The sequence below is a fragment of the Schistocerca americana genome, chromosome 1 (assembly GCF_021461395.2).
Source record: "Schistocerca americana isolate TAMUIC-IGC-003095 chromosome 1, iqSchAmer2.1, whole genome shotgun sequence".
Classification (NCBI taxonomy): domain Eukaryota; kingdom Metazoa; phylum Arthropoda; class Insecta; order Orthoptera; family Acrididae; genus Schistocerca; species Schistocerca americana.
Window position 1 is genome coordinate 449,700,895 of NC_060119.1, and position 19,204 is coordinate 449,720,098.

Genomic DNA, 19,204 nt, shown 5'->3' on the forward strand with positions numbered 1-19,204 from the left:
CCTACAGAAATCGTGTATCCGTGAAGAATATCAAATTTCAACTTTCAAAAAACATCACCCCTTTTCTCCCCGTTCATTGGTTACCTGTATTCAATGTATCATTGGCAGCACTAAACTGACAATTTGCCAAGCTGTGTAACTACAGAGGATAAGTGTGCTGGGTGGCACTGTCCATATTCTGGACTTCAGGCAAGAAAGTTTTAGGGTGATTCCTTTGAAAATGATGTGATTCCTTCCGACCTTGTCCAATCCAGTTGTGTGTGCTATCTGTGAGGACATCATAGAAGGGGGGGGGGGGGGGGGGGTCCGCAGTCTCTTTCTTGTGCCTGTCTGTGACTCAGCATCCTTCTGTAAGGTGAGCAGCAATCTGTCCTTTCCATAATACTGTCTTAAGAGTGCTTGTTCGAATGAGGCAGTCACATTTTGAAAAGTTACTTAGGATTTTATCATACTTGTCAACATTCAGTTCATTTAATTTTGTGTCATTGTATGTTGTGATTGATCTTTTCTTATTTATTTGCTTTATTTTGATGTAGGTTGTTTCTTGAAGAGCTGGTTCAACATATTGAACAAACACCAAAGGCCACAGTTGCTACTCATTGGAAGGAACAGCTGCATGTCCTGCCCCCACCTTTATGTGACAGTCAAAAGCCTCGAAACTGGAAGCATATTTACAATATGCAAACAGTAAATGACAGTTTATCAAGAATACAAATGGTGGGGTATAATGAGAAGTTGGTAGGTCTGTCGCTTACTGCATTGTATTTTTGCTATAAAAAAAAGTGATTGAAAACATTCTAAAATTATGCTTTACAAATAGGTATGAGAAATGGATTTCTAACAAATTAGACATACAGTGTTTCTATTTGTTTTATTTTATCTTTATTTTTCAATATGTTTGTTCAGAAATTTCCTGTACAGGATTTCATTTGGTCAGTTGTAAATATTTTATGTTTTATAATTCTACATTGTTGCTGTATTTGTTTTCAAGCTTGGCTCAAACAAGTAGAGGAATTTGGTAAGACCTTTAGTATCAACTTGCTCAGAGTACAGTTGTACTCTGCAAGCCACTGTACAATATATTGTGCACTGCTCTAGTTTTGCCTCTTTCTGTTCCATTCACAAATTGCTATAATGCTATTGCCATAGTCAGCTTAAGATGCGAGATTAGTAATATGTTACTTAACTCTTTTTGGACACTTCATTCTTGAAATTTTTTCTGTGTCTTACACACCCAAGAAGAAATTGTATGAGCATCTTAGTGACAATTTCGTGTGGAACAAACTTGTTACGAAATGCGGCTCGTCTCTGAATTTTCTCTATCTCCGCTGTCAGCTTTACATAGTAAGGTGTAATAGTGACAAAAATTACTCATGGGTTTTGTCCAATTTTCTGATTGCAGTATAAACTCAAAAAGACAACTACAGTTAAAGAGAAGCAGAAAATCACACAAACAGACCTCACAGAAAATATTTACTTAAACCAATGCTCTTGAAAATGAGACTAAATCCTCAAAACAAATTCTAAAAATAAGTAACAGTTACAATTTTTCATTATGTAAATCATACTCTGAAATTGTTGAAATGAGAGTTTTCGGAGAGCTGCCTCCTCGTCTATGAATTACGTTCCTATAGAATTTTACAAGTGAGTCTCCATATGAAATTTGCCTTTCTTGCAAGCAGATTGGTATGTTCATGACACATTAACCCATTAGTGCTCAGATGATGGATTTTTTAAATACATTGATAAATAGGTATTTACACTTAAAAAGCAGTTTCCTTGCATTTCTAGTTTTCATGGAATATACTGTACTGTATTTGTAACATGAACCACTGTTGAGAACAAAACATCCATTTATATGAAAGGGTTATTTTTGCGTGAAAGGAAAAAGTTAAACGTGGGTACAAAATACAAATAAACAAAAACAACAAATTATTTGGTATGACAGGCAGCAAAACATTAAACATAAAGTATCACATTACATTTCTTGCAAGCTGATATCTTACTGTTTATTCCAACACATCGTCTTCATTTGAGAGTCTGTATTGTCACAACCAGATGGTTCATTCCATCGAACTGCTACATTACTGGAGTGTGGGGTTTTTCCAGGTCCTTTCAGTGGCATCTAATACCTATACATCTAGTCTCTGCAAATCAATGTGCAGAAGGTACATCCCCATTGTACAGGTTACTAGGGTCTTTTACCCTTTCATTCACATATGGGATCCGAGCAAGGTAGCGCAGGGGCTAGCACGCTAGACTTGCATTTGATAGGACGGTGGTTCAATCCTGCGTCAGGCTGTCCTGATATAGGTTTTCCATGATTTCCCTAAATTTCTCCAGGCAAATGCCGGGATGGTTCCTTTTAAAGGGCACGGCCGACTTCCTTCCCCATCCTTCCCTAGTCCGATGAGACCAATGACCTTGCTGTCTCGTCTCCTCCCCCAAACAACACAACCAACATATGGGACATGGGAAGAATGATCGTTTAAAGGCCTCTGTGCATGTGTAATTAATCTAATCTTGTCCCACAATACCTATGCAAGCGATACATAGAGGTTTGTAGTATATTTCTTCAATTGAAGCAGGTTCTTGAAATTTCGTAAATAGGCTTCCTCGGGATAGTTCATGTCTATCTCCGGGTCTGCCAGTTCAGTTTCTTCAGCATCTCTGTGACATGCTGCCACATGTCAGACAAACTTGTGACCATTTGTGCTGACCACCTCTGTATACGTTCAATATCCCCCGTTAGTCCTATTCAGTACAGGTCCCACACCCTTGAGCAATATTCTAGAATGGGGTCGCACAGGTTATTTATGAGCAATCTCCTTTGTAGACTGATTGCATTTCCCCAGTATTCTACCAGTAAACTGAAGTCTGTCACCTACTTCATCCACAAATGAGCCTATCTGATTGTCTCATTTCATGTCCCTATAGTGTGTTACATCCTGATATTTGTATGAGTTGGCCGATTCCAGCTGTGACACATTGATTTTATAGTCATAGGATTCTATGTTTTTTCATTTTGTGAAGTGCAAAATTTTACATTTCTGAACGTTTAAAGGAAGTTACCAATCTTTGCGCTGTTTTGAAATCTTGTCAAGATCAGACTAAAATTTTATGCAGCTTCTTTCGGGCAGTATTTCATGAAGATAATTACATCACCTGCAAACTAATAATGTTGTCTGCAAGGTCATTAATATACAACATGAACAGCAACGGTCCAAACACTCTTCTCTGTGGCACATCTGAAGTTGTATATCTAAGAATGACTCTCCAACCAAGATAACACTCTGCACCCTCATTAGCAAAAAGTTCTCACTCCAGTCACAAATTTAGCATAATAAACCCTATAATTGTGTTTTTGACAATAAGTGTAGATGTGGTACTGAGTCATTTGCTTTTTTGAAATGAAGAAATCTGCGTCTATGTGACTGCCATGATCCAAAGCTTTCATAGTGTCATGTGAGAAAAGTGAGAGTAGCATTTTGCGTGATAGATTTTTTTGGAATCCATGCAGGTTGGCATGGCGGAGGTAATTCTCTCTTCTTTATGTCTGAGCTCAGAATATGTTCTAAGAATCTACAAAAAATCAATTTCAAGGATATTGAGTGGTGTTTTGTGGATCACTTCTACCACCTTTCTTGTAAATGTGTGTGACGTGTGCTTTTTTCCAACTACTGGGCATGGTTTTTTGTCTGAGGGATCTACAATAGATTATAGCTGAAAGAGAGATTAACGCAGCCACAAATTCAGTATAGAATCTGATAGCAATTCCACCAGGGTGTGGAACTTTGTTCAGCTTTAAAGGTTTCAGCTGTTTCTGAATGCCACTGACACTCACTTCACCCATCTTTTCAGTGATATGGGGATTAAATTGAGGCAATTCTCCAGGATTTTATTTTGTAAACAAATATTTGTAGATGTAGTTATGCATTTCAGCTTTTGGTTTGCTACCCCCAATTTCAGTTCCTGTCTCACTCATTAGGAACTGGACACTAACATTGGTTCACAAACAGTCTGTACATACGACCAGAATTTCTCCGGGTTTTGTGAAAGATCATTTGACAGTATTCTGCTATAGTGGGCATTGAAGGCTTCATGCATTGCTCTTTCGACAGGCATACATGTTTTATTGAGCATCTTTCTATCTATAGTCCTCTGCTTTGTTTTACACATAGTATGCAATAGCCTCTGTTTCATTAGTTTTTCAGTGACTGTGTCCCATGGAGGGTCCCTCCCATCATGAAGTGTTCTACTGCATATGTTATGTATTGAAGTGACCTCAGCTATTCTTTTAAACTTGAACCATAGTTTCTCTCCATGCTCCTGCGCCATGCTGCAAGTTTAAAGTTCCTCATTCAGATGTAACACAGCTGCTTTCTTATCTACTTTGCTGAACATATATACTTGTTGCAGTTGTCCTTTGTACTTTGGTAATCATTCTTCAAATGACCTTGGCCATGTTCCACACATACTCGCTAGGTGGTAGGGTTGTGCTTAGCAGTACACTGTTTGGGCTTTTGACACATTAGTTACGGTGACAGTGGCTTGTGATTTGGGAGCAAAGAGTGAACCTTAAGTTCTGATTTAAACTCAGAAAAACATGGACAACGATTAAGCAAGCATATGCAGGCAAGGCTGTTTCAAGAAGTATGTTTCCGAGTGGCACAAAAGTTTCTGTGATGGCAGAGATTTAGTGCCAGATGATACCAGAGCTGGTTGCCCATCTACAGCACGCACTGATGCAAAAGTGGAGTGTTTAAGGCAGCTATTGCAAGAAGACTGTCATGTAACTGTGCGTGTAGTATCAGAACAACTTAATTTGAATTGTGACGCATGTTATAAGATTTTACGCGAAGATTTACGGAAATGGAAACTTAATTAAAAAAACTTGTCCATCACACACTAACAGACAAACAGAAAGAGGAAAGACGAAGAATCTCTGCTGAACTACTGGGTAGAGCCAGGCATGATACCACAACATTATTGCTGGGGATAAAAGTTGGTGCTACCAGTATGATCCTCATGTGGGGTGTCAGAGTGCTGAATGGAGTAGTCCTCGTCTTGTGATTTTTTTTTTTTTTTTTTGCAAGTGAAAAGGCGACTGAGAGGAAAGCTTAATCAAGATATTGCAGATATCCGAAGGTCTGTGACAAATGATCTTACAAGCATCGCAGTTGAAAATTTTTCTTCTTCCAAGACCTCCAGAAACATTGGCAACTGTGTATAGGTAGCCAAGGGAACTACTTCGATAGAAGCTAGTGCAATTTTCTTAAAAAAAAAATTGTTGGATGGTTACAGCCTCCACTGATGCTTACAGTATGGTTGGGGAGCTTATGGAAAAGTGAACTGAGCTTTGTTGAAACTGTGCAAGGATGCTATTCTCAACCTCCCATGCCAGTTAGTGGAATGACATAAGTATGAAATCGGAGCCCAGATGAAAGGCATTGTTTTTTCCAATGTGTGCCACAGTTTGCAGTTGGTTGCATTCTGTTTCCTCAGTGGTTTCTGGAATAGCTTTGTGAACATGTTGAATGTGGTTTTCAGGGGTACACACGTATTGCACCTGTTGTTCTTTGCTGTCGTTTCCCTAAGGGTACCATTATTTATCCTTTTTTTTTTTTTTTTTTTTTTTTTTTTTTTTTTTTAAGTGCCAGTGATTAATAGACTCCTACCCTTTGCGTTTGCCTTATCTTGACACAGGACAGAGCAGGTTTCCCCAAAACATGGAGTGAGTCCCACTGGCTCAGTTTCATTGAAAGGCAGCATCTGAAACCTGTTGATCATGGGGACGGTAACACACCCTTTGTCCTCCCTTATTAAGAAGTATGGCAGGAGCCAGTGCAGTGATTACTAAATGCTCATTCCATTCCTTACTTGTTCCTGCTGCCGCTACTTTGCAGGCTACAATAACATGTTGATCGGAGCTATAGTCCTCAGCACGATCATCTGTATCAAGGGTTTCATCCCGAGTCCGTCACACATGGTGACATTCAGAAGACTGCCATCATCAGGCCATTCACTTTGTACAAGAGTGTCTTCATGAGCTTCAGCCTCCGTTATGCTGCCTAAACGTGACGGCACTTTCTGGATGCCATCTTGCAAGGCTTGGCCTGGTATTTTGTGTATGTGGATGAAGTCCTCGTTTTCTCCATGATGCCCAAGGAACACTTCAAATGCCTCCATACAATCTTCAAATGCCTCTGAGATGCCAACGTCTCGTCAAATAACAAAGTGCTTCTTTGGAGTTAGTAAGGTGGTACTCCTGGGTCATACCATCCTCGCTGATAGCTCACATCCCCTGCCTGATAAGTGCAAGCCATCCTCAATTTTTTGTGCTTCGAGATGTTAGAGGACTCTGCCAATTCCTTGGCATGTTAAATTTATTGCACTGCCACATGAAGAAAGCACATGACACAGAAGACTCCAAACATTGAAGCAAGACTTTAGAACTGGATGCGCTAATATCTTTTGTCTGATTTTTATTACAAGTGCAGTCCTTTTTCCAGAACCCTCCCAAAAAATCCACATCTTATGTTCCATTTCCCAATACTAATTTTGCGCGTTGATCCCATTTGATATAGATAGTTAGTAGTACCCCTAAATACTTACATGATGTGGTGTGCTCGAGATGATCACTGCTTATCTTGTAATACAATACTATTGTTCTTCCTCCTTGTCGTGAGCTTATCTTATATCTCTTCATATTTAAAGAGAGCTAAATGGGAATATTGTGCAAGTACTTCTGCATGTCCACGAAGTCGGACGAAGATGCAGCATTGCCATAGAATAATCCTTTAGTAGTGATAATCACTGATTGTGTAATCCAACAATAATGGCTGTTTTCAACAATTTACACACAATGTTACATTTGTTAATTTTGAGAATCAAACGTCTGTCCATGTACCGCACACCCTGCCATAGTGCACTGAGATTATTGCCATGTATGTATCAGTCACGGTGACAGATGGACCACACTACCTGGAAGCAGCGCCCTCGCTGGTGGAACTGTGACGAGTACATTGGAATGAAATGGCATAAGGGATTCCTTGCGACTCCACAGGTGCAGTCTATACCATACCACTGAATCCCAGGGCAGTAGCCTGAGACCTGTTGACTGTGGTAAAGGTATCTTCCAGCTGTTTCTGGAAGGTGGTTAATTTTCCTCTTTCTTTGCACACAATAGGAATAGTTTCTACCCATTTTGCACTGTCTCCTACTACAGACAAGCTATTGAACATGAATGAAGGAATTATAGTAAACCAGCTCTTGGAAGAACAGTTAAAAGTAATTGATTTGTGTGGCTCTTAGCTATGCGAGCCCCAAACTACATGACTGCTGCAGAAAGTGGAAAATAATGCTTTGTAGTTTCCTCATTGGAATTTTGATTTGAATATTTGGTGAAGCAGGCACAAGAGTCAAGACTAGTGTGTTTTAGAGGATTAGTGCAGTGGAATTTTGTACCAACATAAGCTGTTTGTAGCTTACATTAACTGTTGATTAGTGTTATCAGTGTAGAAAACTGAACAATGATTGTGCATCAGTGTACACACATGCTGATGAGCCAAAAATTATGATAAGTATTGCCAGTGATAATGCTGGAATAGGTAGTGGTGAAAAGATCAGTAATGTGAAGACCATCACAAAATCAGCCAGAACAGAGATAAGTTGAAGAGGAGCACAGGGGTTGGCCAGGTTGTTATGGTAAGAGTAATGGTTTTGGGGTACAGTTTCAGAAAATCGCCACCCAGTAGAAAAGTTCGTTGGTTCATTCAAAGCAGGGATCATGTTGTGGGATGAAAGATACATCCCTTTCTTTATTTTCAGAAGAATCAGTAGTTTTGGAATTGGTTTCGGTAGCGGTGAAAATGTGCTTGTGAAGCAAGGCGGTGAGGTAACTGTGAGAAAAGAAGATAATTAATAAGAGTAGCTGTGTGTTTGTGTAGTAACCATTTGTACATATTTCTGCTGTCCATCTGATAAATAACTATTCTTCAAAAATAATTGAATAAGTGTATCATATATTATCAGTTCTTTTGTGCTCCTTGTTTGTTGATTTTATTGTGGTGAGTGTGTGAAAGTGATTCCTTCAAATATGAGTGTTATTTCTTCTGCACTTGTATGATATGCAGTAATTCTGCCATTTCATTGATCAGCCTCCGTTCAGTTTGTTGCACTATAGTGAACATTGCTTGTGATTGTCACTCCATTAATTAGTATTGTTTTATCATTTACATTTTTGTCAATGTTTTCTATTTGTTTACTAGGATGTGTATGGAGGTTTGGGAGTGATGGCTGTGAGTTCAGGCTACTGCCTGGGCTCCAGCAACTGGGTTATAAGTTCGCATTATGAGAAGATTGCCTATGTGAGTGGATCCTCAACACTTACAACACATCCAAGGTAAATTATAGCCTTATAAATTTTAGCTGAAGCAATGAACAGTTTTTGCATAAGAAAAAAAAGCTCAGGCAAGTCAGTTGATACTACCCAGCAGTACACTTTTAATAATTATACTTAACATGTCTCCCATGGAAAAGTGTGTTTTACATTATTTGGTTTGTATCAAAATTTTCACTGATACGAATGAAGTTATTGTGATACTGTAAACAGTCTGTCCAAATCATTTATAAATATCTTGCCCATTATGTGAGCAAGTTGTACTACAGTTTCACAGTGTTATGATCATTGATGTGCTTGCTATCAGCAGTGTCCCCTGTTCTATTGGACTGTCAAACATAGGAAAACTGCACACTGCTGTGATATGCTCCTACTGATTGATTGTGCAGTAATATCATCCTTATAAGTACAGCAAGTTACAGTTGCTCATCAAAATGGAAATTAATTTGAGGAAACTAATGTTACATGGAGGAAGTATGGCTGCCCACTGCTTACTTTCATGAGGTGAAATTCCTTGTAGGAAGAAATACCTACCTTTCGGAATATTTATGCTCCTTTCTTGTGGAGGAAAGGGGGATTGATTGTGGAAGGTTGGGGAAGGGAAGGGAAGGGAAGGGAAGGGAGAGGAGGGGTGCAGTTCACTCAGGTCGTGTATTAAGAAGGGACCTGCCTGGTGAGAGAATGAGGAGACTTTTATGGTTTCAAGTATTTTTATTGACAATGCCTGAATTTTCACATCCTAAAGATACGTAATGTTGGGCCATGATAAAAATATCTTTTGCATAGTGGCTTTCTGGAGTGGCAGGAGGGATTGATTTATCCCCCACTCCCTCCCCATTCTCCCCCTCCACATCACGTATTAATAAAGAAGCAAAAGTCTGAGCTAAAAATTTATGTGATAGGTTTAACTGCATACTGTTGCTAGACCTAAGTAAAATGAACCATAATGTAGTGGTTAATAAAAAAAATGGGAGAAGAGAGACCGTGAAAAAGGGAAAGAATGAAAGAAATGCAGATCGAACTTTGTATTACGGAAAAGCTATCGGACTTCGTTATTCGGAAAAGCTATTGTTGGGGTGGTCCTTGTGGCGTTTTTGAGCAAAAGTTAAACAAATTTTCACTACAAAAGTTATTGAAAAGAAACAGAGAATAACAGAATGTAACTGACAGGGGGAAGTGGCGTAGACGAGAGATCATCCTTTACCAGATTAACTTATCTTCTTTCGGGCGGCGTCCACGTCTTCAAAAATCTCCTTCATTTCAGCGTGAAAAAATCTGCTCCGAAATCTTGTAATAGTCCAGGGATCACTAATTTATACCAATTAAAATCATCTTGATACTGTATGCAATTTAATTCACTTTGCTACTTCCATCCACCGAATTTCTTAATAACTTCCACAATATCTACACATTACAATCAGATCAAGATTAGCCATTAAGTTTTTACGTCAGCATCCGATCACGCCTGCCTTAAGCTACGGCTACCAAGAGACAATTGAAACGGAATAAAAAACAAAAAAGAGTTAACAATTTTAGTATTTTCTCTCTGCCGTCGAGCGCTCATACCGCTGCGACGGGATATTTTTATCTGAGGGAACGAGTGTAGCGCGGCGAAATTCAAAGCCCCGCTACAATAATGAACACTTAAGCCGTGGACTGCACTTCAACAGAAAAGGGAAGGGCAAGCTACAAGTTAAATGAATCAGGCGAGAAATCTTTAAAACAGGACGATCCTGTTACCCTAGATTAGAAGCAAGAGGCTTATATATATATATCACACACCTCACTTCTGTTCACTTGAAGGAAAGCTGTAACTACGAAATAAATGACCAGTCATTGCAATACGTTACTAAAGACCCAGTTAATGCTACAGGTGATTGTAAAAATTGTAACCTAAATAAATGTAATTTGTGCAAGGTGTTAAATCAGCAAGATGTTCTGTTAATGACAATGCATTTTAATGTTCGATATCTCGGACACAGATTGAATTTATTGCAAATATTCATAGAGGAACAAACCACTCTTATGTTGGTTACAGATTCTAGTCTATAATAAATTATGGATTAGAAGGTGACTTATTAGCAAACAGTTGTTGCAGTCAATGCCATTAAGATGGTGGTGTGGAGTTTGTTAACAAACATGTAGTAGTTAAAAAAAATCTTTTCTTGAAAACCACTCTGCAGGTGGTTCAGTTGAAATGACACTTGTCATGCTCCACAGTAATGATCTTAAGGTAAATAAGCATGAAGTGATTGGGGTGTATCGTCCACCAAATACAGATGTAACGTGCTTTGTTGAGAGATTTATTAGAATAGGTGGCCAGACTGGTCCTAATGACCTTATTATATTTGGTGACATTAACACAGATGCAAATTCTAATAAAGCAGTAAATTTGAAGCTCACTGATGCATCAAGCTCAGATAATTTTGTAAATATAGTACACTCGGACAATAATGACACATGCTCCATTAGAATAGATTATGTTGCAATCATCAGAAATATTATAGATAAGGTAAAGTGTAGTAACCTAGACTTTAATTACTCTGACCACTTTTTTCAGGTGGTAGAGTACATAAATTGAGCTACACCAAAAATAACAAAGGTTGTTCTACAGAAACAAACTGAATATATCAAATATTAAGGCCTTTAACTATAAACTAGCAGAGGAGAAAAGTGACTCGGTGTAAAAGCTGAAAGGGTCTGACAGCAAATGGAATGAGTTCTATTCAAGCCTGGTGAGAAACCTAAAAGGTTGTTAAGCATTGCTAAAATGCAAATAATTGTAGGCTGTAGTGTAGGCTGTAGCTCCCACTGTGTCAGATAGGCTCAGCAAGAATATACATGATCTAAACCTGCTTTATATAGCTGCTATTGAACAGATTTTTAGGGAAAATACAAGCAGGCAAAGAAAATATTTAAAAGTGAAATTACAGACAATAGGAAGTAGATTAACCCCTTAACTTTAAACCCCAAGTTCTCATTTTTATTACCTTAGCAGACCTTGATATTCTTCCACCTGTAAGCTCTCAGGTTTTCAAATCTCGTTCACTGCAGTCCTCAACAAACCCCTGCGGTAAGTCTCCCGAGACCCACTGTTGTGGGTGACTTTTCTGAAATCTAGCCCTTTTCCTAGACCTGTCTATCCTTTTCCTTCCCCTTCAACCCTTCTGCCTGCTGAATGAGCCACTGGCTCAGAAAGATTGCCTAATTGTACCTTGCTTTTATGTGTGTGTTCTGCCTCCACTCGATGAGTAATTTTTTATCTAACTTTTGTAGTATGTAACCTATTTTGTAAATATAATTATTTTTCATATTATACTGCTGGCTCCAAGCATAAAGAAAAAGAGAGAGAGAGAGAGAGAGAGAGAGAGAGAGAGAGAGAGAGAGAGAGAGAGAGAGAGAAAGTAAATGAATAAATAAGACTTTGTGAGGATATGAGCAGTGAGGGGAGGAGAGTGTCGATTCCTTCCCCCTCACCCATTCCCCCCACCTGATGCTGACACCATTACATATATTTTGTGCTTATACAAAAGTGAAGGTGACACCCTCAAATACAAATGAAGATGTTCCAATTAGTGCTGATCTTCTTCACTACTGGCAGAACCAGTAAAGAGTCTTCTCATTGTGGGCGAACTGTACTGGTTATCCATTTTGTTACTTCAGCATTTCTGTGTTCACTGTTGTTCATCTGTAACTGCCAGCATAGCATTTAATTACTATTACGGTATATGATTTATGATCGATTTAGCACAAATACCTCGATAGCAATATAGACCACTGAATAAAATAATGGAATCCTATTATACAACCCAGTTGCAGTTGATTTTAGTTCTAGGTGTTGTAACCCTCAGAGATTAATGGGATCACTTTCTCAGAATATGTCGGTCTAATTTTTATTTATTTATTTATTTGTTATGAAGGAGTGTCTGTCATGCTTTTGTTGGGGCATAATGTAAAACTGATAATGCAAAGCATATAATCATTCAAAGCAAGTATCTTGTTCGGGCAAGTACCTTGTTTGTGAATGAGTTTGCGTAATTTTAGCACCCTCCTGGTTTCAGTGAAATATTTAAGCATTGTGTGAACTACAACAGACATTGCCACAGTAAGAAGTGCATGCAGTTTTGTAGTTGACATTACTCTTCGTTACTGTACCACAGAAAGGCAAACCAAAATACACCATGAAGAAGTACATGGTAAAATAGCTCTGATGCCAGTGGCAGTAGTAGACAATTCTTCCCTGGGTCGATGCAGATTCTTTATAATAGGCAAAGGAATTGGCAAATTTTGTAAATGACCATTTCCATGGTATGACAGAGGAGTTGCAGCAAAATCTTTCTAAAACATATGTTTCACTCACAGTGACTTACACAGCAACCACAATAATGATGTTTCCCACAACAGAGATTTAAGTCAGGAAGGTAATACAGAAATTAGAAATAAGATGTCAGCAGTGATAGATGCGGTCGCCAGTCTGTGTTCTGGAGGCACACACAGACAGCATATGAGATATATTAACTGAGTTTTTTATTTCATTTTTTTCCAGAGTACCTAAAGCATGCATTAGTTGTATCCTTAATAAAGAAAGGTAATACAGAGAGTATTGAAAACTACAGGCTAGTTTCACTACTGTCTGCATTCTCAAAACTGGGTCATGATAGACTAATGAATGACATAAATAAATACATCCTTTTCAGTGAATCACAATTTGGTTTCTGAAGTGGAAGAAATACAGTATTGATTGTTACAGAGTTCACATAAGTGATAATTGAAGCTCTTAATTAGGGTAACTTTGTTATCTTAATATTTCGAAGGATTTTGATGTTATTGACCATAAAATACTACTAGTTAGAAGCAGTAGGTCTAAGAGGAACAACAAACTAGTGGTACCAGTCTTACCTGAGAAACTGGTTGCAAAAGTTAGTGACAGCACAAATCTTCTGATGCTAAATTTTTAGTAAAACAATTTTTAGCCAAGAAACATATACTGGGTAGTGTGTTGGGTCCAGTCAATACTAGCTGTAGAGGGGAGTTGAACTGTATTACTGCACAGAGCAGCTGGTTTTTGGGTGCGGCAAAACTATAAATTTTAATATGGTTCCAAAATGATGAATTGAACAAGACAGTTAAGATACAATTCAATCATAAAATCAAGTGCCTTACTGCAAATAGCCTACAGTATTGTGAAACAATGATAAATGAAGTGCTGGGGTTGGTCACTGTGCTAGCATCTTTTAAAATAGTAAAGCTTGCTAGTGACGTGTTACAAACTAAATTTCTACCATATTCCTACACAGCCCTTGGAATGTATGTACGAGGGTCACACCAAAAGAAATGCACACTATTTTTGTAAAAATACAGTTTTCATTCATCATGTGTGAAAGTTTTACAGTGTGTAGATACATTTTTCCTGCTTGTTTTCAAACTTAGTTCAACCTGTTCCCGTGAGTGGCGCCGTCACAGCATGTCTTCAAGATGGCTGCTACACTTTACTTTCGTCAGAAGCAACGTGCTGTCATAGAATTCCTGTGCTGTGAAAACGAGACAGTGGGAAACATCCACAAGAGGTTGAAAAAGGTGTATGGAGATGCTGCTGTCGATCGCAGTACAGTTAGTCGGTGGGCAAGCAGGTTACGTGATGAAAGCGGCCACGGCAATATTAAGGATTGTCCTCGCAGTGGCAGGCCTCGTACTGCACACACTCCAGACAATGTGCAGAGAGTTAACGAATTGGTGACTGCTGACAGACGCATCACAGTGAACGAATTGTCATGCTACGTTGGGATGCGGGAAGAAAATCTTTGCAGAATACTGAAAGTGTTGGCGTTAAAAAAGGTTTGTGCCAGGTGGGTTCCCGGGATTTTGACAGTGGCTCACAAAGAAACAAGAAAAATGGTATGCAGCGAACTTTTGGAACAGTATGAGAATGGTGGAGATGAATTCCTCGGAAGAATTGTGACAGGTGATGAAACATGGCTCCATCATTTTTCACCAGAGGCGAAGAGGCAATCAGTGGAGATGCATCATGCAAATTCACCCAAGGAAAAATAAAAATTTTAAACCATACCTTTTGTTGGAAAAGTTACGGCTACGGTGTTTTTTGATTCCTGAAGGACTCTTGCTTGTGGACATCATGCCAAGTGGAACCACCATAAATTCTGATGCATATGTGACGACACTGAAGAAACTTCAAGCTCAACTGAGTCTTGTTTGACCACATTAGCAAAAGCAGGATGTTTTGCTGTTGCACGACAATGCACAGCCACATGTCAGTCAAAAAACCATGGAAGCGATCACAAAACTCAGATGGACAACAGTGAAACACCTGCCTTACAGTCTTGATGTGGCTCCATGTGACTATCATCTCTTTGGGAAAGTGAAAGACACTCTTCGTGGAACAAGGTTTGAACATAATGACTCCCTTGTGCACGTTGCCAAACAGTAGCTCCAACAGGTTGGTCCAGAATTTTACCGTGCGGGTATACAGGCGCTGGTTCCAAGATGGCGTAAGGCAGTTAAGAGGGATGGAAATTATGTGGAGAAATGAAAATATTGTTCCTAAAGGATGTATCTACACACTGTAAAACTTTCAAACATGTAGAATAAAAGATGGATTTAAAAATGGTGTGCATTTCTTTTGGAGTGACCCCTGTACATCAGCTTGAAAGCCCCTAAAGAAACAAAATTTATAATTTATAGTACTGTATAAATTTTATTATATTATGATAAACACTCAGATGGACATATGAAAATGTGTGGATTGGAATGACTCCTTACCCTCTCCCTTAAGACCCACATCCTTTCGTCTTTCCCCCTCCTTCCCTCTTTCCTGATGAAGCAACCGTGGGTTGCGAAAGCTTGAGTTTTGTGTGTGTGTGTGTGTGTGTGTGTGTGTGTGTGTGTGTTTGTGTGTTTGTGTGTGTGTGTGTGTTTGTGTTTGTGTTTGTTAGTGTCTCTATCAACATACCAACACTTTAGTTTGGTAAGTTACATCATCTTTGTTTTTATATATATAAAGATGCTGTAACTTATCAAATGAAAGTGTTGGTATGTTGATAGGAGACAATAAAAACACACACACACACACACACACACACAAATTTCAAGCTTTCGCAACCCACAGTTGCTTCATCAGGAAAGAGGGAAAGATGAAAGGATGTGGGTTTTAAGGGAGAGGGTAAGGAGTCATTCCAATCCCGGGAGCAGAAAGACTTACCTTAGGGGGAAAAAGAGAAAGGTATACACTCCACCGCGCGCGCGCGCGCGCCCACACACACACACACACACACACACACACACACACACACACACACACACACACACACACACCCATCCGCACATATACAGACACAAGCAGACACTGTAAAAGCAAAGAGTTTGGGCAGAGACGTCAGTCAAGGCAAAGATGTTGCTGAGTGACAAGTGATGTACGGGAGGCGGCAACTTGAAATTAGCAGAGGTTGAGGCCGGGTGGGTAACGGGAAGAGAGGAGATATTGAAGGGCAAGTTCCCATCTCCGGAGTTCTGATAGGTTGGTGTCAGTGGGAAGTATCCAGATAACCCGGACAGTGTAACACTGTGCCAAGATGTGCTGGCCATGCACCAAGGCATGTTTAGCCACAGGGTGATTCTCATTACCAACAAACACTGTCTGCCTGGGTCCGTTCATGCGAATGGACAGTTTGTTTCTGGTCATTCCCACATAGAACGCTTAAAGTGTAGGCATGTCAGTTGGTAAATCACGTGGGTGCTTTCACACGTGGCTCTGCCTTTGATCGTGTACACCTTCCGGGTTACAGGACTGGAGTAGGTGGTGGTGGGAGGGTGCATGGGACAGGTTTTACACCAGGGTCGGTTACAAGGGTAGGAGCCAGAGGGTAGGGAAGGTGGTTTGGGGATTTCATAGGGATGAACCAACAGGTTACGAAGGTTAGGTGGACGGCGGAAAGACACTCTTGGTGGAGTGGGGAGGATTTCATGAAGGATGGATCTCATTTCGGGGCAGGATTTAAGGAAGTCGTATCCCTGCTGGAGAGCCACATTCAGAGTCTGATCCATCCCGGAAAGTATCCTGTCATAAGTGGGAAACTTTTGGGGTTCTTCTTTGGGAGGTTCTGGGTTTGAGGGGATGAGGAAGTGGCTCTAGCTATTTGCTTCTGTACCAGGTCGGGAGGGTAGTTGTGGGATGCGAAAGCTGTTTTCAGGTTATTGGTGTAATGGTTCAGGGATTCAGGACTGGGGCAGATTTGTTTGCCACGAAGACCTAAGCTGTAGGGAAGTGACTGTTTGATATGGAATGGGTGGCAGCTGTCAAAATGGAGGTACTGTTGCTTGTTGGTGGTTTTGATGTGAACGGATGTGTGAAGCTGGTCATTGGACAGATGGAGGTCAACGTCAAGGAAAGTGGCATGGGATTTCGAGTAGACCAGGTGAATCTGATGGAACCAAAGGAGTTCAGGTTGGAGAGGAAATTCTGGAGTTCTTCTTCACTGTGAGTCCAGATCATGAAGATGTCATCAATAAATCTCTACCAAACTTTGGGATGGCAGGCTTGGGTAACCAAGAAGGCTTCCTCTAAGCGACCCATAAATAGGTTGGCATACGAGGGGGCCATCCTGGTACCCATGGCTGTTCCCTTCAATTGTTGGTATGTCTGGCCTTCAAAAGTGAAGATGATGTGGGTTAGGATGAAGCTGGCCAAGGTAATGAGGAAAGAGGTTTAGGTATGGTAGCAGGTGATTGGCATGAAAGGAAGTGCTCCATCGCAGCAAGGCCCTGGACGTGCGGGATATTTGTGTATAAGGAAGTGGCATCAATGGTTACAAGGATGGTTTCCGGGGGGCAACAGATTGGGTAAGGATTCTAGGCGTTCGAGAAAGTGGTTGGTGTCTTTGATGAAGGATGGGAGACTGCATGTAATGGGTTGAAGGTGTTGATCTACGTAGGCAGAGATACGTTTTGTGGGGGCTTGGTAACCAGATACAATGGGGCGGCCGGGATGATTGGGTTTGTGAATTTTAGGAAGTAGGTAGAAGGTAGGGGTGTGGGGTGTCGGTGGGGTCAGGAGGTTGATGGAGCCAGGTGAAAGGTTTTGTAGGGGGCCTAAGGTTCTGAAGATTCCTTGAAGCTCTGCCTGGACATCAGGAATGGGATTACCTTGGCAAACTTTGTATGTGGTGTTGTCTGAAAGCTGACGCAGTCCCTCAGCCACGTACTCCCAACGATCAAGTACCACGGTCGTGGAACCCTTGTCAGCCGGAAGAATGACGATGGATCAGTCAGCCTTCAGATCACGGATAGCCTGGGCTTCAGCTGTGGTGATGTTGGGAGTAGGATTAAGGTTTTTCAAGAAGGATTGAGAGGCAAGGCTGGAAGTGAGAAATCCCTGGAAGGTTTGGAGAGGGTGATTCTGAGGAAGAGGAGGTGGGTCCCGCTGTGACGGAGGACGGAATTGTTCCAGGCAGGGTTCAGTTTGGATAGTGATCTGTTTGTGTTTGTTAGTGTCTCTATCAACATACCGATGCTTTCGTTTGGTAAAGATGCTGTAACTTACCAAACGGAAGTGTTGGTATGTTGATAGAGATAATAAAAAAACACACAAATTTCAAGCTTTCGCAACCCAAGGTTGCTTCATCAGGAAAGAGGGAAGGAGAGGGAAAGGCGAAAGGATGTGGGTTTTAAGGGAGAGGGTAAGGAGTCATTCCAATCCCGGGAGCGGAAAGACTTACCTTAGGGGGGAAAAAAGGACAGGTATACACTCGCACACACAGACATATCCATCCGCGCGCGCGCGCCCACACACACACACACACACACACACACACACACACACACACACACACATCCATCCGCACATATACGGACACAGGCAGGCATATGTCTGCCTGTGTCTGTATATGTGCAGATGGATATGTGTGTATGTGTGGGAATGTATACCTGTCCTTTTTTCCCCCTAAGGTAAGTCTTCCCACTCCTGGGATTGGAATGACTCCTTACCCTCTCCCTTAAAACCCACATCCTTTCGTCTTTCCCTCTCCTTCCCTCTTTCGTGATGAAGCAACCTTGGGTTGCGAAAGCTTGAAATTTGTGTGTGTGTTTGTGTGTTTTTTATTGTCTCTAGCAACATACCAAAGCTTTCGTTTGGCAATAACAAAAAGCAAGGTTCAAGGTCAGGGAGGGGGTGGTTGAGAGGGAGGTGGTTAGAGGTGGAGGGGGAATGGAGGAGTTGATGGACAGAGGGAGTGGGGAGGAGAGTAAATGTGTATCCAATTATCAGTATTTAGCAACTGCAAAGCATTACCAAGTTTGCCAGTAAAGAAATAAAGATAATTGTCATCATATGAGGGCCTGACAGTTCCTAAGATAACTATAGCAGTATTACTAAGGAAAACACTTTGTATTATCTAAATCTACATACATATTCTGCAAGCCACCATATGGTGCGTAGCAGAGGGTATCCTGTATCACTACTAGTCATTTCCTTTTCTGTTCCTCTCGGAGATAGCGCAAGGGGAATTTGACTGTCTGTATGCCTCCCTGCACGCTCTAATGTCTCCAATCGTATCTTCAAGGTCCTTACACGAAATGTAGGTTGGTAGCTGTAGAATCACTCTGCAGCCAGCCTCAAATGCCGTTTCTCTAAATTTTCTCAGTAGTCCTCCTCGAAAAGAACGTCACTTTCCCTCCAGTGATTCCAATTTGAGTTTCCGAAGCATCTCCATTACACTGGCTTGTTGTTCGAACTTACCAGTAACAAATCTAACAGCCTGTATCTGAAATGCTTTGATGTCTTCCTCTAATCCA

At 40.6% G+C, this 19,204-nt stretch overlaps 1 protein-coding gene across 1 annotated transcript in view; it reads left to right on the forward strand.

Annotated features, from left to right (window-relative positions):
* The window catches only part of LOC124623617 (integrator complex subunit 9), a 112,576-nt gene that overhangs the window by 11,547 nt on the left and 81,825 nt on the right, over window positions 1–19,204 (forward strand). Inside the window, exons 4-5 of the mRNA XM_047149049.1 lie at window positions 537–738; window positions 8,271–8,404. Coding sequence (XP_047005005.1) covers window positions 537–738; window positions 8,271–8,404 — 336 coding nt within the window. The remainder of the gene's footprint in view (window positions 1–536; window positions 739–8,270; window positions 8,405–19,204) is intronic.